Here is a 24,866-nt window from a genome sequence, read left to right on the forward strand (position 1 = left end):
TGCCTTTTGAAACTACCTTAGAAGAAATTTTTGGCTTTATATTACTACTCCCCCCTGAAGGACTCCTGGAGCTTCTCCTGTTATGTGGTCTCTCTGGATTTGGATTATTTGATTCTCTTTTTTTGTGTGACTTTTTGTCTTGGAACTGTGATTGAGGATTAACTTTCACTTTTGGATTTGCCTGTCTTCCCGGACTCACCCAGGTGCACGCTCCACAGATGCCATTTCTTTTGCAAAAGATTTATACTCATCTCTGAACTCAGACAAATGGGGCCCAGAAAACCATCTTCAGGCAAGGCAGCCTCGGCACCCACTTCTTCTACATCCAGCCCAACGACTCAACAAACAAAAATTCCATCATTTTTACAACAAGAAGGGACTGGAGAGAGTTGAAAAGATTTATCTGTTACTCAAATGTTCCAGGCTCTTATGAAGGGACAAAATGAGTTGAAAAAAGAGGTGGCAGATTTTAGAGAACAGCTCAGAGGTGTACAGCAACAAACAACAGAAAATGAACAAAGAATTGGGGTGCTGGAGGAGGGTGACGTTGGGCTGGGGGAGGAGGTCAAGGCAGTCCAGAAGGGGAATAGAGAATTGGAAAACTTCATGGTAAAGATAGAACTTGAAAGAATGTCCTTTTTTCTCAGATTCCAGAACCTACCAGAGACAGAAGATGAAGATCTTAATTATATTATGAGTACAATCTTAGCAGAATATATTAAGAGAGATAAAGAACAGTTATGGTGGGATATGGATCTGGTTTACAGGATTAACTCAGCATATGCCAGAACACATAATGTTCCAAGGGAAGTACATGTTAAATTTCTTAGGAAGATCACAATGGATGAGGTGCTAGGGGCCCAAAGGGTGGGGGGCACTAAAATATAAAAAACAAAGAAATTACCATTCTTAAGCAAATTCCGAAAAAAATAAGAGATAAGAGGAGGAAGTATTCCTCCTTATCAAAGAAGTTATATAATAAAGGAATTTGGTTTAAATGGTTATTTCCAGAAGGAATGTTGATCTTCTGAGAGGGAAACAGAATTAGAATTAACACAGTTGTGGAGGCAGAGGCCTTCATTAAAAAACATAGTGCTCTCCTAGAGGACAAAAATATAAGAGGTAGTCAAAAAGGTGACAATACACAAGATATGAAGGAGGGAGGGGCTGCAGCTCCACCTGAAGACAGGGGGGAGGGAGCAATATCGAAAAGATTCAGGTCACAAAAATAAATGTATTTGAAATATCATTGTAATTGTTGATATATTAGAAAGTGGCAAAAGAGATGATTGAACACATGGTTGATACAATGTATAACAAGAAGCTGTTTCTGCTTATCTTTTGTTTTTTCTTTTCTGTAAAAGTTGTGAGATTTGGAGAGATTTCTACCTCTAGCACGATGGAGCTTCCGAAATTTTTGTATATCCACTTACCCTTTCCCATAAATGTTTAAAAATCAATAAAAAAAAGAGGCCAAGGACAGAGTATAGAGAATAGAGAAATATAAGCAAGCACAAAATTGTCAAATTTAACATTAGTTTTTATAATGACTGTAATTGACTTAGATCAGGCCATTAGCTGAGCCTTGGTGATGACGACAGGATATCGGTTCAGCGGGTCTATGGATGACTGCTAGATTCTAGAAGGCAGGAAAGTATTAGGAAGGTTCCATATGTCTTTACTGTACATTTAGCATCAATCTAGCAGTTTAATCCCAGGATGTTTGGTGGCAGTGAATGGTTAATATTAATATTACTACTATTTAATATTATTAAATGCTGGTTATTTAGTAATTTAAAATTTAGTAAATAGTGGTAGTGAATGGTTAAAAGTAAATGGTTTGGAATAAAATTTTGTAGCAACAAGGATTGTTGTTGTTTTTCCCCCTTGCATAGGTCATAGTCTCCTTCTCTTCAGGGTTCTTCACTAAAAACAGGGGCATTCTAATCAGCAAACATTTGACAATATTTGATAATTTGTTCACAATTTTCCAATTTGCTTTTTGGCTTTTTAATTTGTTTCATAACTACTACTAGAAAGAATGGAAGGTCAAAGCTGAATTGTATTTTGATTCTCTCTACTCACAAGAAAGGCACAAAAGCTTTATTTAAAAGTCTTAATAAAATTATTTAAAAATATAAATTCAAAAGCATTTTAAAATAGGTTGATACTTCAAAGTGTAAATCACATTTATAGTGGGCTCAGGAAAGAAGAAACCATCAAGTCCATTTTTTAAAGTTTCCAGTTATAAAATATCATTGGCATTACTGCTAGTTTATATTTCACAAGTGATCTCTATGAAATAGAGAAAGTAGGAATGTCTAGTAATTGCAGTTGCAGTGATATATTTAATACTTGATTCTTGATATTTAGTAATTGCTTGCGTTATCTTCATGTATTAACAACTGTGACTGTACTACATTTAGTATTTAGTGAACCTATATCATTTGATTTTCTTTTACTTCAGGCACTGCATGTATACTTTAAGATTTAAAATATTTTAGAAGATATTAACTTTAAAATAACTTTATGAGTGTTTGCATTGGACTTACTGACAACAAGTGTTATGAAGAAACATGATAATGCTATACTTGAAATCCATCTGACTTTGCAGGACCTTTCTGTGCCAGTAGCCTTACTAAAGAGTTTTGGACAATTAAAGAACTTAATCTAGTGGTATTTTGATGGGACGTAATGAAGATACTGTCCAGCTTATTTTTTTTTCCTTTGTACCAACATGAAAAATTCTTTTCAAAATCAGTGTGCAATTCCTAAAGTGGAATTCATCCTTATATAAGTAATTCATTATTATCTATATCTGACAATGCTAGTCATAGGTTGATAAAAATTCTTTTTTGAAAGTAGCAATGAAATAAATGAAAAATGAATAATCAAGCAATATGATGAGCATGCTTCTCTGCGCCAAGGTTTTTTTAAAAAAATCTTGATATTTCATGATAATGCTTCTTTTTTAAAAAATAAAATAAAAACCTTTAAAGCAAAACATTGCTATAGAAATGCTTTTGATAAAAAATAAGTTTCCTTTATAACTTCAAGAGAAACACTCATGTGAGTTTTTGTGTTTTCTGATTAGCATATATTACTGACAACTTCAAATATTGAAGGACAAAATAATTGCAGAAAATATAGTAGGAAGAATGAAAACACAATCCTCATTCTGCCATATCAGATAGATTTATGATATGTCTTACTGCATAACTTTATGCATTATGTATGCATTTTTTTTAAAAAAAGCACTGAAGTGTTAGATCAGGAGAAATCCTCTTGGGTATGGGAATAATTTTTTGCTGAATTTACAGCAAGGCAAAAGAGTTAAAATCACTCCTTATACTCTATGATTTAATTTCTAATATTCTCCCTATAATTTTGCTACCTTCAAACAATTATTTACAGCATTTAAAAATAGGTATTCATTTTTTTAAAATATTTGTGCTTGAATATTCCTTGTGACAAGATCAAAACTGCTTTTTTGCATTTAAAAAACGGTCACTGGAAGTGCACTGATTATTAAAATGTTTCAAGAAAAAAATCAGTGCAATGCAACTCGCAGAAAAGTTAATGCAAGTAGGGGAAGTAAAAATATTAAGCTAAATCCCCGAATGCAGACACTGACTAGCTAGTCCTGCCAAACTTTACTAAATGACTTTATATAAATATGTCCGGTTTGGGGAACAGGAAGAAAATGCTGGGGAAAGAAAAAAATTTGGGTACTAGATGGAGAGTTAAATCAGAGTGCTATCTAAGTGCCAAGTTTGAATGTAACAAGGCACATGAAAGGAAAGAAGAGGAAAAAAGAGAGGAAAGATGTTTGCAACCAGTAGGCCGAAAAAGACTATTTGTAAATAAGAAATGTAAGGAGAAGGCATGAGATTCACCCCTCTGCCCAGCTGGGATTCCATTCCTTACAGAATGGAAGACACAAAGAATTCAGGAGCATTCCTTGGCAGATAAGTCAATGTGGATGGAGAGATGCCAGTAAATTTTATCAATGAGATACTGACCAATTGATCGGCTGAAGGAAGGCTGGGTTGTGAAGAAATGTGGGGAACCCATTGGAGACCTGACCAATGAAATAGAGGTTAAGGAGTCAGAAAGAGAGTGACCAAAGCTACTCTACAAAGGTGGTTGTTAAGTTACTACGGGATGTTTGCCTGGGAGGAGAAGGGAACAGGTTGTTTGGATATGTACAGTGTTTTAGAAACATGTGCAACTTTAAGGAGACTGCTTACTCTATTATGTGAAGGAGACAGCAAGAATTTAATGTTATTAGTATATTTATGCTATTGTGTTTATGTGTCTGTATGCCATTCTTTAACTCTGGTGGTAAAATTGTAGAGTTCACAACTATTGAGGGAATGTAGCTTTCTTATTGTGATATTGAGGGAGAGAAAACACTCTTTGAAGTACTGTTCTGGCAGTAAGTTCATTTTAAAGAAGATCAGAATTTATTTTTTTTGTTCGAGCAGTCCTGGGGAGGGTCAGACTCCACACTGGCTTCTGAGTATCAACAAGCCTAGATTTCAACAAGATTTCAATTCAGAACCCTAACACTAAGCAAATCAGAACAGCCTGCTTCAAAAAAAGCCATTTCCAATTATATGTTCACCTAATCTCCAAATACATTTTGTTGCATTTTATCTCTTGATCTTCTGCTCAGTGGAAACCACTATTTGGACAATGCATTTTTTAACCAAGGTACTGGACACCCTTGGAGATATCACTCAATCCATTGATTACCAGATTGTTGTGAAATGTTAATTACCATAACTGTTACATGTAACTAAGTTCTACTAAAAACACAAGTCAAAATAATACTCTTCCTTGAAAGTAAATATATGTCAGATTTGGCAGATTAATCCAATGCAATTATGAATAGAATCATTTCATGACTTATACATGATGGAGAATTAGAAAAGAGAGAACCGTGAAAGTGATACATCATGGGCTTCAGAACAGGGCATTCTGTTGAGGAGACAATTTGGTTTTTAACAGCATAACAATTTGGCAATTCTGAGTATTTTGACAATACTTGGAAGCAGTTCCCAAAGAAAACTGCCATGAATCTATTTCTTTTCCTATCCTGGCATTGTAGAAACCCAAGAAATTTGAGCAATTGCAACAAAAGGCACTAAAGGCTGCCCATGTAAAGTACAAGCTCAGTTAAACATACTTCTTTGGGCTTACCACACTGGGCAAATAGGCAGCAACCACTCCAATGTTAGGCTTTATCCATTTAATTCACTGAGGAGAGTATAATACATTTTTATTGAGGTATAAATGCTGTTTCTTAAACAGCCTAAACTTATGTTATGGTTATTATTAAAATTCAGATGTACGTCCAGCATTGAGAAGCAACTGATTGGGCCATATTTATCACATTTAGAATATTATTTATTTTGGTTATCTTAACAAAGAACTCAAAATTTAACAGATCTTGGTCAGAATGCACTTGTGAAATTTCTAGCTATGAATGTTCCTCCTGTAGTGCTGTAAATGTAGTGCAGCCTGTTCCTTTGTATCTGGTATATTTCAGTAAATTTTAATCTTTTGGCATCATGTGAACTTATTCCCTAGATGAATGTATGGTCCAAATACATAATACCATCTTTCTTTTAAATGAAGCTGTACGGTGGGTCACTGCTATAAAACCTGCTGGAACATTTTTTTTTCTACCCTATATTGTAAGTAGAACTTCAAATAAGTACATAGTTAAGCAAGCATTCGCTTCTATCTCATTGAAATGCTGGTCGGCATTTGGAATACACAGTGTTGAAATGCAGGATTGAAGCCAGGATAACTGCCTTTGGATTGTACAACAATCTCAGCACGTTTACTTCCCTATAACATGCTCTTTGGATGTCAGCAGTCTTGAAGGCTTGTCAAATTACTATGATGAAAACTAAAACAGGGCTGAAAGGACTCTAAAGCACAGTGGCATAAGCTTTTCCCACTACTGTATCCCCCTAAAAACAGCGAAGGTGCTGGGGAGAGAAGTCCTCTCTTGCCAGGGCCTTTGAACGCTGGCCTTAACTGCTGAGGCTGCGATCAGGAATTTCAATTAGTGCTTACCGCAGTGCAGGATCTCTCTCTCTCTCTCTCTCTCTCTATCTCTCTCTCTCTCTCTCTCTCCCTCCCTCCCTCCCTCCCTCCCTCTCTCTCTCTCTCTCTCTCTCTCTCTCTCTCTCTCTCTCACACACACACACACACACACAAACAGGGTTTTTTGAGTTGGTGAAGAAAGTTCATTTGGAAGTAGACAGAGGCCACCAATGTCCAGAACAAAGACTAGCAAAGAGGCATATTTTAACTGCAAGGGTCAGTTGCTGTCTGATTCATAAGATGTATGGCTAGCCATAGGGTTTTGAATATGGGATGAAAACATGGGCTATCCAGATAGACATTGATTCTTTTTTAAAAAGTGTTGTTTTGATAACTAAGGAAAGACAAAGACATATATTACCCTTGTTCACTTGGCTTCCACTATAGGCCATGAGAGGTTCTGCAAAAGATTGTGATTATAAACAAACAAATACATGCTTGTTTGTTTTTTAACTTTGTGATTGTATGGTGATAGAACTGTTTACAGGCTATGACTACCTATCGGCTGCCCAATTTGCTCTTGCTTTAAATATCATAAAATGCAAATTGGGTAAGTTAGAAGTGTTTTTTTAAAAATATTTTTTGTGATTTTTCTGCAAGGCTTCCTTGAGATCTGAAAATTATTTTAAAATTTCCTCTCAGATTAAAAATATGGCATGCATGATTAAATGAATAAAAACCAATGGCCTTTTAAGCTCATCACTTGGATAAGTAAGTAGGTTTGAAGAGCCTTTTCTCCATAGTAAGTTAAAAAATTCATACATTCTTCACTGTATTATAGTAAAAGATGACTTGAAAAGTAAAAACAAAAGAAAGATCTTAGTCCTAATTTCTTATGTTAAATCAAACTTAAAATTATTTGTGTTCTTATCATTTTTAACGAGCTTGACACCATGAGGTATCTATCTAATGTGCTAGAATTTTATGTGGCAACAAACAAATGGTCCATTCCTATCCATAGAGGTAGTTGAGAGAAGAAGTGTTAATGAACCGCCATTCTGGTAGCCCAAATTGGAACCGTTTATCGTGAAGAGAAAGTAGTCAAGGTTGTAGGGGAAGCTGGCTGTGGGAAGTGCAGAACTACATTCCTTTTGTCAAATTATTAAGTCCCAAAGTACTTTTTTTTTCAAAGCAAAATCATATTAGGTGGAGCAGATCTGACTAATAAGCAAATATCTGAACCCTTCTCCATTGTTTTTCTTCTCCTACAGAGAGTTCAATTTTGTGGTATCTGCAGGGAAGATGTGTTGATGCATTTTAGGAAAAGTGGATATAGATATCCATATAAATGAAAAATGGATGAAAATATATAGAAAAAAATGAAAACTAACGTGGTATAATATTAAAAGTGCTGGATCAGAAGGAAGGAGATTGAGGTTCACTGTTCCATTAGTACAGCCGCCTGAATGATTTTAGGATTGAACTGGGAAATTCACAAGTATCTATTCACTAAACCATACTGGATCTGTGGTGGTAGATCATGGTCAATAGCCTTCAGTAAAGAGATCTTTGTTCTGCCGTTGTCTGATTTTTGTTAACTATTAATAAGAATAATTCTTTGGACTTGCGTTGCATGAAATCAAATCAATCAACCAACATAAAAAATATGTTGAAACAATTGTTAAAATACTTAGATATATTTCAGTTTCCAATTGACGATTACATATCATAAAAGCTTTTTTTATTTATAAAATAAATAGCATTGATTCATATTAAAAAGGCAGCCTGGCAACAATTAATATTCTATGCAGGCAGTGAAGCCCATTTAGAATAAGTAGAATACATACTGAATCAATTTTATACATGAAATATATCAACTAGGAATATAAAACAATCATACTGATACAGTGATGCTACACAGTCAGTTTGGCTACTTCAAGATGTAATTGAAGGCAAAACATTAGCAAGATTTCCTAATAAATGAATGCATTGGAAACAAACACTTCTTTAAAAAAATATTACTTAGCTTATTTTACACTGAATACAGACTTTTGAAAAAGACCATAATTCCTTCATCTTTTGTTTATGAGTGATTACCCAATTTCTATTTTGGAAATTGCAAATGTCAGTAAGAGATATGACTTTAATTTTTCCAATTAATTAATTGTTATTTTATTTTTAAAAAAATATTTGCGATGAGTAACAAAGCTGAAAATTTTCTCATTAAGCTTGAAAGGACAAACAAAATAAATAGGAGATGGGGCAAAGGAAGGAGAAGAGAAATGGATTACAGTATCTGAGCTTCAAAAGGCCAGATGGCAACTTGATGGCAGAAGAGCCATTGAAGGCTCTTAACTTGTGATCAGGTTTTTTTGCAGCTTAGATCTACTAGCGTAAGAAAGAAGAAAGATGCTTACCCAGGGTACAGTTTCCCTAACATGATGAAGATATGAGAATCTGCACATTTTAGCATATGGCAATGAATGTAATAGTTCATGAATTTATTTCGATCTAACAATCTGGTACTCATCTCTTTGTCTTTCAGAGAAAGCTCTGAGAAGCCCAGTGTACAAAGCAAATGCCGAGGAAAACTGAATATGCTTTTAAGCAGATGGTATCATGCTTAGGAACAAACAGAAACTGGACTCAGTAGGTTCTGATATTTGAGCGACAGAGCTGAGATTTGGATTTCGAATCACTGAAACAATATCATCCTAATCAGAAGGAATGATTCCAAAGCAGCTTCTCTTGGGAACATCAGCTGTTGCAAACACAAAAAGGCTGATGCGGTCAAGCAAGACGACAACTGTTTCTGGCTCTGGCAATCATGCACATGGAACCATATGTTTCCCCCACTCTGATTTCTATGCAACAGATTCAAGAAATCATTAGCAGTGAAGCATACACAACATCCCTCTGTGTGCAGCAATCCTTGGATAGTGAGGAGAATATCATTTTAGATCATTTTAGTGCTCACCAACAACTTGGCAATTTATGCATATGCAATGATCACATTCCCCAACCAACACACTTCTAACCTTAACACAAACATTCCTTATAATGTATCCATCAACACATTAAATATATACATTTAAATACATTAAAACAATCAAGAGGCTATCATCATCCATGTCTTTACTCCACGCAGAGCACTCAATCACACCTAATATCATTTAGGAACTTCAACTTAAATATTTGTGCAAAATTTTTCATAATCCAAACCCATTCAATTTATCTCATGCTTTCTCTCACAAATTTTTCATACATTTTTTTCTTAGGTGCATGTATTTCTCATTGACCTGCAGAAGAATAAAAAAGATGCACTTCAGTTACCAATTTTACTCATTGTTACCTCTGGTTACCTTTTGATTTTAAAATAAAAATTCTATCAAATACTTTCTCAGTCACATTATAGGCTTAGCACTTTTTCTTGCAACCTTTCACATTGTATAGGAGAATAGTAATAGTATACCTCAAGTCATTAGATAAATATGTCATTTCCTCTCTAAGCAACCCACTTATTCAAGCCATTTTGCAAGAAAATTGCATCCATATTCAATCCTTTTCCGCTACCCATCACCAGTAAGCATTACTGTTTTTCAACATTCTCATAGGATCTCATTATTTCAGGTCCATTCTTTGTCATTATTGTTCTTACAGGAATCTCTGAAATATCCTTTTCAGCATTCCTCTCTTCAGTTTTACCCCAAACAATTGCATAATTTTATTTCTTATTCAATTTACTGTGTTGGAGGGTCCTTGTTTAGTCCTGTTTAGCTAGTAGGCAAACCCATTTTTGGGGGGGGGGGGGCTGCTGGGATCTTCATCTCCTGCAATGAGATACTGTTTATTGTCTGGACCAATCTTATTGTACCCCACTCTGAAAATTTAACCAAGTAAGTTAGCCTTACAGGTGCTGTAGCTGACCCTATGGAAAAACTTCTCAACCTCATGCTCACAGACTGGAAAAAAAACTATCAAATAAAATAGTATCCCCCCCCCTCTCTCTCTCTCTCACACACACACACACACACTTTTGACTTGGAGGAAAATGTGATAATTTTTACATAGAGGTGTCCCATTAAATTGTTATAGAACCAAAAGATGGGTATATCCTTTCAGTCATCCTTTTCCAAGAAGGGCGTAGATTAAACATTTTGGACAATATTTAACAGGCACAATAGTTAACCTTTAGCATTCTTACCACCACAGTAGAACCTTGAACCTGAACTCATACCCATCTTTGATTATCCCTGGCCTTTATTCTCAGCCAGCATCAGGTATGTTTTCATTCACTACATCTCTGACAGCTCCTCAATATGTCAAGGACTTCCTTGATTAGTAAGCAGGGAGAGCAATCAAGAAATTTGAATATCAAACCCGTGAAGTAGATCATCCTAAATTGGTCCTTCCTCCCAATAGATCATCCTAAATTGGTCCTTCCTCCCAATAAAGGTTGACAGTCCTAGTCAACCCTTTGGTTTTTGTGATTTGTTCACAAGAACAAAATCGACTAGATCGACCTCATTTACAACAGGGGTCAAACCAGAAATGACTTGGGATAAACCTATAGTTATCATGACAGCCTTGAATTCTTGAGCTGCCTTCAAAGAAGAAATGTTAAAATCACTCAGAGTTAGTAGTGTCAGTGAATTCAAAATCAATCCACTGAACAAAAAATTCCAGCAATTTAGGAAGGGCAGCTGGGAAGATTGGGCAACTATTTTACAGTTAATTGTAATCAGAAAGCCTGTTTCAATGTTTTGGTGGGGTTTTCCTTTTTTTTCTCAGTGGACTGCAAGATATTTTAGGAAGAGTTTAGATAGATTAATAAGGAATTCTGCTGCAGAACATTTTTTCATTTTGTTTTAAAGGCTAATAAGATGGATTTTACCCTAAAAGACTTATTTAAGCCAATCAGTTCTACTAAGTTTTCACCTTTCACAACATTCCACCTAATGTTATGTTAACATAATGCCTTAATTAATGGGTTTTACTAACTGCACAGATTAAGGACTACATTTTAGAAATGTAAAATATAAATACAAGACACATTAGATGCAAACATAATGAATAAGTTTATACAATAAATTATTTCTATAACCTATGTACTGTCCTCACACTTCAATCATCCACTCTTTAATTCCTGTTTCCCCCTTTTAAATATTTTTGTTACTTTGCATTTTATCTTTGTTTGAAATTTAATAAAATGGGTGTTGTTACATGTTTTGCAACAGACATTTTTTTCTTCTTCTAAATTAGACTGATTCGGTTGGATTAACAGGGGTGTAATGAATCTAGCTCTAAATTTCTGATAAAGTTGCATTGTTTGCAATGGCCTCAAGGAAGATATGAAAGCGTATACTGACAAATAGCATTGCTAATATTAGAGGGAATGTATTGAACTGATATGGATTGCTGTAATGTTATATGAAGTCTGCTAAAAGTTATAGTTGCAAATAAATGTTCATTATAAATTACATTTGTTAAAAAAACAAAAAAAAAATCCAGAATTGAATTATTTTGCATGTATTCATAGATATGTTAAATTAAATCCGCTACTCGTGGCAACTACAGATATGTCTTATCACCAATGCTGCTTCCCTGCCTTCTTGTATGAACACATACTGTTCTCCAGAAATGTCTACCAAGCCACCAATGGATGTTTCAAATTTGGCTATTTTGAGGATGTTGACAGTTTATCCAAATATTAATATTTATTAGATGGCTGCCCTTTATATGATATTTTGCTTGAATATCCAGAGATATTTCCAAAATTTATATTTTTCTCATAAAAAAGACCATAAAATATACTATTGACCTGAGATTTAACATAGAAGCTTAAAAATGTTATCCAGAAATAAAAAGAGAACACCAACACCAACATTAGGACATAGAGTCTGGACTTAATGATGAAAGGCAGCATATTATTTACTTAATAAAGTTATAGATTGTCCATTTCATATACATTATTTTTAGCAGCTATTTTTTTTTTAGCAGCACTGTGAGTTTGAGGGACAAAGAAGTGCCTTTACATTCAGATATGCAAACATCGATGCTATATATGAAAAACTACTGAAGTTTGGGGATAATTATTTACATGATAAAGAATAAGTAAGATATTGAAATTGATGAAATCCATAACTTATTAAACTCTACATACGTTATGAAAATATTTTAAGTTGTCCTAATTTTTCAGTTAATTTTTCTTTAAAGGTGACATTTTGAATATTGAGGTTTACATAATTACTAATAGTATTAAGATTAAATGCATATAGATCTAAAATGAATGGACAGAAAAGGAAGATAGCTTAAACTAGAAGTTCAGCAATCTAAAACTTTGTAAGATTTGTCATACAACCATAATAGTGCAATTCTATTTAAATTGCACTATGTTCACTAGAATTTATTTTACATAATTTCACATACCATTATAACATGATACAGATCCAGCAAAAGTTGTCTTCAATCTAAAAACAAGCAATTGTAAAATAGAAGGCTGTTGGTAATTTATTCTTTCTAACATATGTAAAATTAAATGTGTGTATATATGTTTTTATCTGTCTGTTGTGTCTGTAGCCACACACAAACACACATTCATAATTATAATATATTGCAGTAGCAAGCCTTTAAAAAATAGCCATTTTCTACAAATTGTATGTATGTATATGTGTTTGCGTGTGGATACAGACTCACACACATATTGAAATTGAGGAAATCCATAATTTATTAAACTCTCCATATACTGTGAAAACATTTTAAGTTGCCCAGTTTTTCAGTTAATTTTTTTTAAAGATGATATTTTGGATATTGAGATTCACATAATTACTAATAGTATTAAGATTACATGCATATAGATCTAACATGAATAAACAGAAAAGGGAAACAGCTTAAACTAGAAGTTTAAATCATGTTTAATATGATTTCTTTCTACTTTTAAGGAGAATTTTTGTGGGAATGAAGTTTAACATTTCTTAATATCCTATACAAAATTTTTGAAAGTACATTATTTTGACTGTATACAGAAGTAAAAGTGAAGCAATTCATTCTGTAGGCTTTTGGCTGATCAAATTTGCCAGTTTCTGCAAATATCTTCACCAAAAAAACAATTAGAAAAAAAATTATGACAAAAAAACTTTAATGCAGTAATTCCATGGGATGTTGAAAAATGACCAATGAACTAGAAAGGGGTGTGTGTGTCTTGTGAGAGTCCAAATACTCCTATTATTAATTATCAGTTAGATTCAATGCTGTCATTCTGCTAAGAGATTCTATTTCAATTGAAAATATAATTTAATTAGCACAGAATTTGACTTATTTTTCAAATTGGTTCCAGATTGGTGGACCTTTTCAGAAAATTTGAGGTATTGGTTGAGAAGCTAGCAATTTTTATGTCATTTTATAGAATCCAATTTAAATTAATTTTACAAAATTATTACAGACCAAGATGCATTAGATACTAAAAACTCATTCTTGAGCAAACATGCCAAAGATTCTACTGTCAGCTTGTTATATACTATATAGACAATCAAGAAATAAAATTCCAGTCCAGAACATACCAAATCATAGAGAAGTCTCACTGAATTTACTTCTGAGTAAATATAATTATGATAGTACTACACATATATTTATTTCATATGTGTAAGTTACAGAAAAGTTTAAACTTTCTTTTTAATGCCAAATAATTTATTCAGACTTGGAAGACTCCTAAATGATAAATCTATTTAATTTAATATCCTTGTATTTTGGTTTAAATGTTGCTAATTTTTTTAGCTTTAGCTATCGCAAGTTCAGACTGTGGTTGAACCAATTTGGATTAGTTTAATAAGTTGCATATGAAAATATTCATTTAGATTGTATCATTCATGGGCCCCAAGGCATATTCATGTCATAAGACTGAACTTTCTATTAAAAAACAAAATAAAAATACATTGATCAAGAGGTGTAAAGAGACAAGAGCTAAAGGAACAATTGCAATTTGACTGTATCTATACGTATGGAAGATAGCAGAAGGAATTTTGACATATTATAATATTACTAATATAATATTAGCTAATTATAATATTACTCCTTTTTAATATTATAATTAGCTATAATATAATTATGTTGTTTAGTTTTAGCCATAATTATTTTTATTTGACCAAGTTAATACATTACATTATGAGAAGTAATGATTATACTTAGCAATTTATTATCAATGTTAGAAAAATGCTAATTTTTGAAACAGTTGTGCTTCATTTTTGTGGTTTGCATATAGAATTGCATCTTTAAATTCAGAGTAATATCTTTAACAGCAAAGGAAGCACTTTCCTTTAACCAGTTCCACCCAGAGTAGTCAATAGTAGTAATGAACTGAATATTCTAAAACTCCACATCTGTTTCAGTTCTCCAATAGTAGCTTTAGTAACTTTGGTATGTACAGTTCTACGCCTATAACAGTAATCCATTTACACAAATTTATTACAAAATTCAGTAGGAGCAGGATTATATCCTTTGTTAATGTTAAATAAACTGTACGGCTTTGATGACTACAGAGACAGTTTAATCTTGCATTTCATACAACCTCAAGCTATTAGATATCACATGGTTCTACAATATACATTTTCAAATTTGATTTGCTTTGTTCATGGGAGTAGCCTCAGGATAGCAACATTTCCCTGCAGTCTATGAAATAATTCTCAAATAATGAGTTCATCTGGCAAGTAACCACTGTTATTTGACCTTTAGTTGAAAGAGTACTTTGTTTTCACTGCTTTGAATTCAGAGATAATTTCAATCACTTTTTTTTGACATAGACATCTTCATACCATTTCTTAAAATTATTGTGGATGTTGCCATATTCTCAGCATAATTCACTCACGAGAAAATGAGGTAACATTCTGAGATCAATTACCAAAAACAGAGTCTTCACTACGTATTCTAATAAAGTATAATTAATATACTCTAAATAAATAATTAAGATACAAAGCTCTCTTGTTTCCAATGGGGAAGTATTAACTGTGTAAACAGGTAATAAAGTTTTTAAATGCTTCTTTTGGTTGAATTTATGAACACAATATGAAACCCTTGTTAGTCAAACAATGCTGCAGCACTATCTGTTCTTATCCAGGAACTCAAATGAGTTTACTCCTGGAAACAAATGTATAGGTTTGTACTATTTATCTGTTGAAATCTGTGAGAATCATGGATTAGGGATTATGAAGGTGCCATCATGGTAAGAAACACATAGCTTGGTAGGCATACATGAAAGATAAAATCAAGAGAAAAATTATAGTCTTCAACTGCGCTACTTATGCATGTAAATGTTATTAATGGGGACGGATTTAAAAATATGGTGTCAAATTAAGCTAACATTCTCATTCAGATAGTTTTTATATTTAAAAGGACTTTGTGCAATTATACAAAGCTCAGTCCAGGTGAACCTAGAATTTGAATTTAATTTGAAACATACAAAGAAATTTCAAAAGGAATTGTACACAAGATATTGTGAATATGTCATTAAATTCTTATTTGAATGCTCTTTTATTTTTTATTATTCTCCTGTTTAAGAGGGTTGTCAAGGCTTTTGTTGCTATATTACAACTCACAAGCAATTCTACTAAGAGCCACACTTCCATGGTAAAGCATGATTTATCACTATTGATAAATAGTTTTAATGATTTATCACTATCACACCTATGAATTTCTTTGTTAAAACTGGAGGAACGAGTTACAGGCTATAAAAGAAGTAACTTGACTTATAAGTCAGTAGCAAATGTCATTAATTTGTTATTTGAACATTATGTTATCCTCTGTCTTTTTGTTGCTTTAATTAAAAAAGCAAATGTCCATCAATTTCATATATGTATGAACTAGTTCTCTGTCAAGTTTTGCATCAATTAAAAAGGTGAGAAAATATTTATTCGATAGGTCTTGAGCTGGCTTTTCATAACCAGGTAACTATTGCAAAAATACAGGTAGTCCTCGATTTAAAACCACAAAATTTATGTCGATAAGTGAGACATTTGTTAAATGATATTGGCAGCATTTTGCAACTTTTCTTGCTGTTGTTAAGTGAATCACTGCAGATGTTAAGTTAGTAGCATGGTTGTTAAGAGAATCTGGCTTCCCCATTGACTTTGCTTGTTCAGAAGGTTGCAAAAGAGGATCACATGACCCCAGGACACTGCAAAGGTCATAAATATGAATCAGTTGCCAAGCATCTGAATTTTGATCACATGACGATAGCGATGCTGCAAAAGTCATAAGTGTGAAAAATGGTCATAAGTAAGTTTTTTCAGCGATGTAATTTTGAATGATCATTAAACGAACGGTTGTAAGTCAAGGACTACTGTAATGGCAACCGCTGTTCTTGATAAAATGTATTAATACAATTAATTTAGCAACACCTTTTCAAAAGGGATTTGAAGTCACAGTTCATTTCTAAAACACTATCAACTGAAAATGAAAACAGAAATATACTATATTATATATACAAATATCCTATTAAGGGTAATATATAATTTTAAAATAATAAACTGCTGAATGTTATTTACATTAATTCGGCAAGTTTAAAATTAAGCCTTATTTGCGACAATACATATTTCAATCTGAATATCACATTCACATTTTGATCATTTCCTATCAGTAGCTTTGTTTCTTATAACACTTGAAACCAGTTTTTCTCTAAAATATGGTTCCCTGTCCTGATACTATATCTAAATATTAAATAAATTATTGAGAGAAAAGCATGTCAGAAAGATTTTGAGGATTTGATCAGATTAGATTTGAAATTTACTTACACAGGGATTGCCAAAAAGTTATGTATATTTACTTGGGAGAAAGCCGACTGAAGCAACTAATTATTTCTGAATATACATACATTATACTGTGGTGTAGTAATTAAGGTATTGACCAGCACTGCAGAAACTCTGTTTTCTGTCCACCATCTGCCATGGACTGTGCTACTTTGGCCATTCATTCACTCCTAGTCCAATTTACCTTACTGAGTTGTTCTTGTGGCAAAAATGGCAGGATAGAGCACCATATACACTGCTGGAGCTCCTGAATAAAGCAAACAAAGAAACAGGCTACTCTATAAGAAACTGTTTGACAGAACTAGCTAAAATCTACCTAGTAGATTTTACCTAATAATCTACCTATTTCTTTTTTACTACCTAGCTAGTGTATAGCTTTGAATAAAACTGGGAAATAAAATACTAGGAAAAGTGCAAATCTACAGGATTCGTAAAAGACTGATGAGTTTTTAATTTAAAATTTATAATTTGATTGGAAAGCAACTTTCGCTAATAGAAATATCAAAAATCAGTAAAGCAGATGTATAAATTGCAATGTATCTTTTGGTTTGCAACTTATGACAGATTTGACTTCATGCTTGAATTTCAGTGAAGGCTTTTCTGGTTACAGTTTTTTGTAGTAAAAATACAAAGTTCAAATTCTGTCATATGGTATCATCCTTCTAGAAGTCAATGATTTCCCACATCATTTTTATCTTATTTTGGCTTGCTCAGTTCAATAACTAAGTTCACAATGATGAACAGAACTATCCATTCTTGGCAGGCCTATGGCCGTGATGATGTAAGTCAGCAGTACTGACTGTTGCAAGGGTATTTTAATGTAAACATTGTCTCTTAAGATTCAGCAATTGCTAATATGATAATAAGTCACTATGTTTCAAAAACACATCATTAGCAATAATTAAAGGATAAGTTTTTTAAGTTAAGAAGATGATAACATTACCTGTATTTCAATGTTGAGGAGAAAATATTTGGAATGGTGTTTGATGAATCAGTGAAATTGCCTAAATTGTTGATGAGGAAGGGAACCGAAGTACCACAGTTGAACAAACTGCTGGAAGATGTGATTATTAACTGTGATAACAGTTTGGATGTTATTTTATGCATTTATTTTTTTAAAAAAAATACAACAGTGATAAAAGTGATTTAGACTACTATGTTCTGAATTTTCAAAAACTGTTTTTTTTTGTGATTTTACATACACAAAAAGGGAATTTTTAAAATAATAACAAAAACAAGAGTAAAAATGATTGTCAGTTGAAATGTTCCAATATATGTGTATTTTTAAAAAGAGGAATCACAATCTGGGTGTGTATTTTCAGTTGGACAGTATATTGTTTTGATTATCTGGCGTTTATATTTAGGATATAAGTATCCTAGAATTGTGCTTGATTTTCCACACAAATGGACATCTTAATTCAGTAACATAAGTAGTATCACACTGTTTCTTTTCATATTTCCTCTCTATCCCAACTATAATCTGAAAGAGAAGTGTCTTTATAGCAAAACCAGTTTCAAACTAGATATAGATTGAAGCAGACTACAGCACGAATAGGATGTCGAAACACTTATCATCTATCTTTGAAATATTTCAGTAGCGCAATCAAGCCTAATTTTGTTGAGGCTTCAGGACAGTTTCTAAACTGCAAGAAAATAAGGGAAGTGAACCACCTCAACCCAGTCTGTTGGGTTGCGCCGTAAGGCTTCAGAGAACAGATAACCGCCGCGAGGACAGGATCCAGCCCCCTCCTCTCTCTTTTTTTTCGGATACCACGGACCTTGGCTGGACTTCCCGCGACCCCTTCACAGTTGACATGGCAGATTAGACCTCCCGCTCGCCTTTCTCTGAGTGGGGTGAAATTAGTAAACTGTGCGAGGTTTGGGATTTTGGGGGATGGAAAAGATTTTGAAAAAGTTTCAAAAAAAGTTATGTGTATTATTAAGGTCGCTATTATACTTCCAAAAGAAAAGAAAAGCAGCTTAATAAATACCGAAACCTCTCAGCTTCGTTTATTTGAGCAGAAGTTTTGCCCTCACTTCGGAAGGCCGTGGTTTGATTTTGCTGAAAGTACTCAATCTAGGGATTGCTCGCGACTTTCCTCTTCGGAACCAAAACTTTAAAAACAAAAACGGGGAGATTAATTTTCCAAGAACCAAAGTCTGCTCCCCTTCGAACGAATCACTAGCGCTGAAGACTGGCCCGACTGAAGGTCGGGGACACTCCACAGCTGATTTTTAGAAACAAGACTGGGGGGGAGTATTTTGAGGTGCCAGTCCAGCAAGAGGGAGCTCAATAAGAGATTTGGTTCTCGCGCCGGTGTGGCTCGAGATATCCGCTCCTCAAATCTACCAAAGCTAAACACCCCTAGAAAGCAGTTCCCTTAAGGGAAAAGTTCTGCCAAATGCTGCCAAATTGGGGAGGGGGGGGAGAAGCAGGATCCCAGAAAATGAGGAGGGGGTTGTTGATTACCAGTGAGGGTCGCTGTCGAGTCTTGTGGACTTCCCGGCATTTCATCCTTCATAATATAATATTAAAAACGACAAGCAAGAGAAATGCGTGACAAGCGGCAGGATCGATCTAATCGGACTTTTAAAGGTTTACAAAGAAATGGGTCTGACTCAAATGAGTCAAGGAGGCGTTTCCGTCGCCCAGGAGTTTATATTGAAGTGGTAAAAGACTAGACAGGTAAGTTGGGAACGTTTGATGGATACCTTAATTACACAGCTGAGATCAACATAGACTAAGACATCATACCTATTCAATTTATTGATTTCAAAGGAAAGCCGGTTAAGGACGTTAGAAAGCGTTTTTATATTTCCTCCAAGATAAATGCCGCTGAAATCATTGGAACTTATTTCCTGATTCGCCTTGGAATTGACAGCCTCATTTCATTTGCAAAAGGCGCACTCTTTCCATTACTGCGGCCTGGCCTTCAAGCAGGAGTTGCCAACCGTGCCAATCGCTTCTTTAACAGTAACAGGAGAGGTTCTCAGGAAAAATCAGCCCGTTTTATAAGAACACGAGCACTTGAGTTGATGAAGTTTCTAAATCGAATTAGCCACTCAGCATACGGAAACTGAGACGATCTAATGAATTGGAAAATGCGAAGTAGGGCACAATTATTATACAATGTAACTAGATGGGGGCTAGAAATTGGGTCAAATATTTAAATGAAGGGTGCCAATTTATTTTCAAATTAACTTTTCTTTTAAAAAAAATGAAATACACAAATTAGGTTTATGCATGTCCTTTAGGAAACCCGGAGCTCTGGTCCACAGGGCGCTTAAGACTTCGCGGGATAAGAACTAAGAGCAGATTCAGACAGCTTTCGCTGAATAATCTCCGCCTGTCAAACGCTGGAGGCTGGGATGGTCTTGCTCTGGTCTTTGGACTTATTTTCTCAGCCGAGAGAAGTAGGTCAGTGGAGCACATGACAAAGGCCCAGGCCAACCCGAAGCAGAGGCAGCCACAGATAAGCGCCACGAAGCTTTGGCAGCTGAATTCCGAATTCGCCCAACTGGCCCCTACAACTTGCGAGTTCGGTAAGCACAACCCTGCCAGAACGAGCAGTATGCCAATCACTTTGGGCGATCTTGATCCTATGTTTTTTCGCTTACCTGCCTACCCGCCCATTAGTAGTACTTGTCCCTATCTCACCTTGACCAATCGGACGCAACTGATTAGGCAGGGTTGGGTTCAGAAATAACCCTCCCCCACAGCCAACCAAAGAGATCCATTTCCAAAAGGCGTGCTTAGCCATCTTTACAGAATCTTAACCGCGAGCGAACTCTATGGGAGCTATTTCCAAGTAAACCTGCAAGACGGGGATGGCACTGCCAACGTCTACTTGGAAGTAAATTTAATTGAATGCGGTTGTGGTAGTAAAGTAGTTTTCGGTACACGTGACAGATCCTGTCAAATCGGAAGCCTAAATTTTATGGCCTCTTCTTTACCAATCATGTTTAGACCCCTCTCCAGGGGCCAAAGGCAAAGTGGACGTTCACTGCCAAGAAAAGCGCTTGGAGCGGGTGTATATTTCTTAGCTGTTCAGCAGTTACGGCGGAGGAATTTCAAGATCGGGCGGGGTTCTTATAGTTTACGAAGCAAGAGCTTCTTCAATCTAAGAACTTAAAAGCCTAGTTTCTGCCCAAATACCAGAGCGTTGAAGTCCTGAGGTCAGATCCTTGGCAGAGTTCCGTCCCTCGCCGACTCCTAGCAATAGTCCGGCAGAAGCCGCGCATCCCTTCATTAGACCCCTGAGTAAGGACACTCGAGACCGCTGGGTCGTTTTACAGCCACCCTCCCTTGTCACCGGAACATACAAGTATTGTAAGTATCTCTGCACTACCGACCCTTTCTCGGCATTCATTCTCCGATTTAGAAAGGAGTCGGTTGTTTTGACCAGGATCTCCCCCTGTTTTAGATGTGGAAGGGGTCAACAAGTAGACAAACTTCGCGCTAGCTTTGTGGAAACACACCCACCAAGTATTTTCTACTTTAACTGCACTTCATATGCTTTAAGAAAGTGACAATAGGATATCCTAATTAACAGGATCGTCTTCATCCCCCGTAATTTCTTCTCTTAACCTTACATGTATTCCGGTCATTTAAGTGAACGCCTGCCATTTTTCGATCATGTTAACCAAGCAGGAAAGTACCTGCCGCCAGAGAAGAAAGTTCACCTGCATTTAGTCTGTAACTAGAGCGGGTTTACTTTAAAGGGGGGGGGGATGGGGGATGGGGGATGGGGGGAGTGGAAATGGCGGTCTTTAAAAAAAAATAAAGGCCTTTTTGCTTGCAATCCCGTTTTTTAAATGAATGGCGATTGGAAACAAGATGTGCATTAATCAGTAAATTTGCGATGTTTAAAAGTAGACGCGCGCCTTCGGGGAAAGAGAGCGAATTTAGGAGCGTTCCTCCAACCCAAACAGCCCAATCTACCACCAACCACTGGATAAGCGGGAAACCAATTTCAATAGGATTGTGCAATTTAACAGAAAACAACGCAAAAGCTCCTTATACCAAAGATCCGCGAGAAATCTCCTCTGGACGGTGCAATGGGGTAAGGAGACACAATAAGGGATAACGCGCTGAAGGAATGACGGAGGCTCTAGATTTATATTCTGTCGAGGAAGTGAATTATTCGAGAGTGAGAAGGGGGCAGGTCATCCAATTTCCTTTTGGGATTTGAGAAGTACTGTACTGATAGGAGTGCTCCGTCAATTATGGTCAATATGCTATCTTTGGATTCTCTGTCTTTCTCTGCTCCAGCCATCCTCTTGCTATTCAATGTATCATATCCTAACCAGTCCACAGGGAAACATGCTTAAATCTGATAAATACATTCAGAGACTTGAATAAGTGAAAATTATCTCAAGGCCACCAGAAAAGTTGATGTTCAAGGAATATATTCGGAAGACAGAAGCTGGGAAGGATGGCAGGTGTGTATATTGCTGCTAATGGTGAAGTAGGTTTCCCATTTGCAGACAGCTCAGCCTTTCCTCCAAATATTTTAAGAACCCCCTGAAGTCATCTTCAACACTCCAAGTTTGGCACTCTGTACAATAAGCCTGCAAAGCCACAAAGAGTGCCATGGCTCCATGATCAATGGATCATGGAGCCATGAAAAAAATAAATTAATAACCATCACAGAGGATAGGAGTTGGATGCAAAAAGACAAATGTGTATCTAGATGGACCATGAGTTAAAATGATTGAATGTTGTCCAAAACTGTACACTTAAAAGAGATAGCTGATCCATAGCACTCTGCAGCTGATTCCATCAGAACTTTTTCTTCAGTTCTGGTGAATGCCAGACCACAACTCCACCATTGCCAGCTTGCATTTTCTCTAGGAAAATGTACGTTGCATCTAAAGTATTTGCGATAGTGGGATGGAGGGCTTAGAAAGTTGCCCAAAAAGAAGCCTCACTTTACTTTACTTCCAGTCCTGCTTGCCAAATTAGTAGTCTAGACCCAAATTAGTCAAATTAGTAGTCTAGACCCAAATCTCCCCAGAGTCCTTTCTTTCTTACTGCTTACAGGCCATATACTGTACATTTTGTTTAACCCAACTTGGTTGCCTTCATTGGGCTGGAGCCCAAGGATGGCATACCAGTTTGGGATAGGCTGGTCTAAGTTTCCAGTAAAAACTATACATTTCTAACTAGTTCCTCCTCCTCCTCCTCCTCCTCCTCCTCCTCCTCCTCCTCCTCCTCCTCCTCCTCCTCCTCCTCCTCCTCCTCCCCCTCCTCCTCCTCCTCCAGGCCTAGCAACCACTATCTTTCTCTGTCTCAAATTTCCCTCTCCCATCCCAAGGGAGCATCTCTGCTCACCAGCGTTTGCTCAGAAGTCGTCAAAGTAGCAAAACTTCTGCCTGCTGTTTTTGTAGAAAGGAGAGGGACCCTCAAAGAGATCCTCAACCCCCACCCCCACTCCAAATGGCGGCGCGGGCGGGGGGTAGGAGACGGGAGACAAGACACAGACATAGACCATATCTGCCAAAAAGAAAAGAAAAAAGAGAACTTTCTGATAACGTGGCAGCACCCACTGCCTCCCCCATCTCTGACCCTTCTCCAGCCCCTTCAGAAGCAGTTCCTAAAGGTTGGCTCGCCCGTCGCTTCGCTTCCTCGCTCCCCTCCCTCCCTCCCCGGCCAAGCCGAGGACACCGTCCCGCCCTTTACCTCGCATGGTGGTGGTGAGTCCCCGCTCGGCGCGGTCATGTAGCTCTCAACTTAAATCCCCTCCTCAGCAAGAGCGAAGACGACGGCTGTGGAGAGCCTGTCCCGCTGCGGCAACCATTCCTCCTACAAGGTGCTTCGTCTTTCTTTTCTTCCCCTTCCTTTTAACTTTCTTTTCTTCTTTTTCTTCTTCTTCTCTCTCTCTCTCTTTTCTTTCTATTTCGTCAGGGGATTATAATCTCTTTCTCTCTCTCTCGCCTCAGCCGCCAAAACGCTCTCAAAAAGTCTCTCTGGGCGACTCGTTGGATTCGAGCGGGGTCGGCCGTCTTCCCCGCTCCTCTCCCGGCCTCTGAGCGCTCGCTCGGTCCCTTCTACCCGGGCTTTTCAAGTCCGCAACAACACCCGACTTGCGAAGCTTTCTTTTGTGATTCCCGCAGCCTGGAGAGCGGCGGCGGCGGCAGGAGCCGGCGATGGAAGGGGACTTGTTGTCGGATGGATGGTTGTGAGGGGGGGGGGGAGAAACAAATCAGACGAAAAGGGAAAAAGGCGGAGGAGAGGAGTTGCGCTTTTTGGAAGGAAGGAGGGGGAAAAGCCCAGCCACCGCAAAGAAGCAGAGGAGGAGGAGGAAGCGGCGGCTACGGACGGTAGAGCCTGTGCGTTTTCACACGACAGTTGTGCCTGTTTGGAGCAGATTTCCCCTACGCGTCTGTTTTCATCCTTCGGTTGTTACAAGGACACGCAGGAAACAGGAGCGCGAGGGAGCTTGAGTGGGAAAGCTGCAAAGAGGCTTATAGCGGAGGGCGGGCAGCGCCGGTTACTTCACGCTCCGCCTCCTGTCAAGCCCCTCGGCCAATCCGAAGCTGCCGGAGTTGGAAGCCCTGGCGAAGGGAAGAGTCTCGGCCTGGGCGCCGAAGGAAGCGACTGAGGGGGAGGGGGGAGGCGGAGTTTGGCAGACGCTTTGTCGAGAGCGAAAGCTGGGCGGGGCCGAGGGAAGGAGGCGACGTAGAGGGAGCGCGCGCGGGTGCGCGCGCGCCTGCCCTGGCTCGCGCTCTCTGTGGCTGGCGGCCAGGCTCCGCTTTCTTGATTCCCTTTCGTCGCTTTCTGGGCGAAGCTTCGCGCGCTTCAGGCGGTCTCTTAACTTGCGGTCGGCGGTTTGAGGTGAACTGGTCTCCTGAAAGGCTTGGCTCGGCGTCGATAGAACTGGGTCCTCTCACTTCTCCGCTTCTCTGTCCTGCCGTCACCCCGAACAAGGGAGTGGGGGTGGGGATTGATTTCCTGTTCTCAAAGCGCTCCCGTCCCACCTTGGACGGGTCTGAAGAGATTTCTTCGCT

The 24,866-nt window shown here is 37.0% G+C and overlaps 1 protein-coding gene across 1 annotated transcript in view; it reads right to left on the reverse strand.

Annotated features, from left to right (window-relative positions):
* The window catches only part of RORB (RAR related orphan receptor B), a 133,386-nt gene extending 109,052 nt beyond the window's left edge, over positions 1–24,334 (reverse strand). The window contains exon 1 of the mRNA XM_081944826.1: positions 23,539–24,334. Coding sequence (XP_081800952.1) covers positions 23,539–23,545 — 7 coding nt within the window. The 5' untranslated portion in view covers positions 23,546–24,334. The remainder of the gene's footprint in view (positions 1–23,538) is intronic.
* Positions 24,335–24,866: the final 532 nt, after the last annotated feature.

This window comes from Natrix helvetica (genome assembly GCF_964273705.1).
Source record: "Natrix helvetica genome assembly, chromosome: 2".
NCBI classification, from domain to species: domain Eukaryota; kingdom Metazoa; phylum Chordata; class Lepidosauria; order Squamata; family Natricidae; genus Natrix; species Natrix helvetica.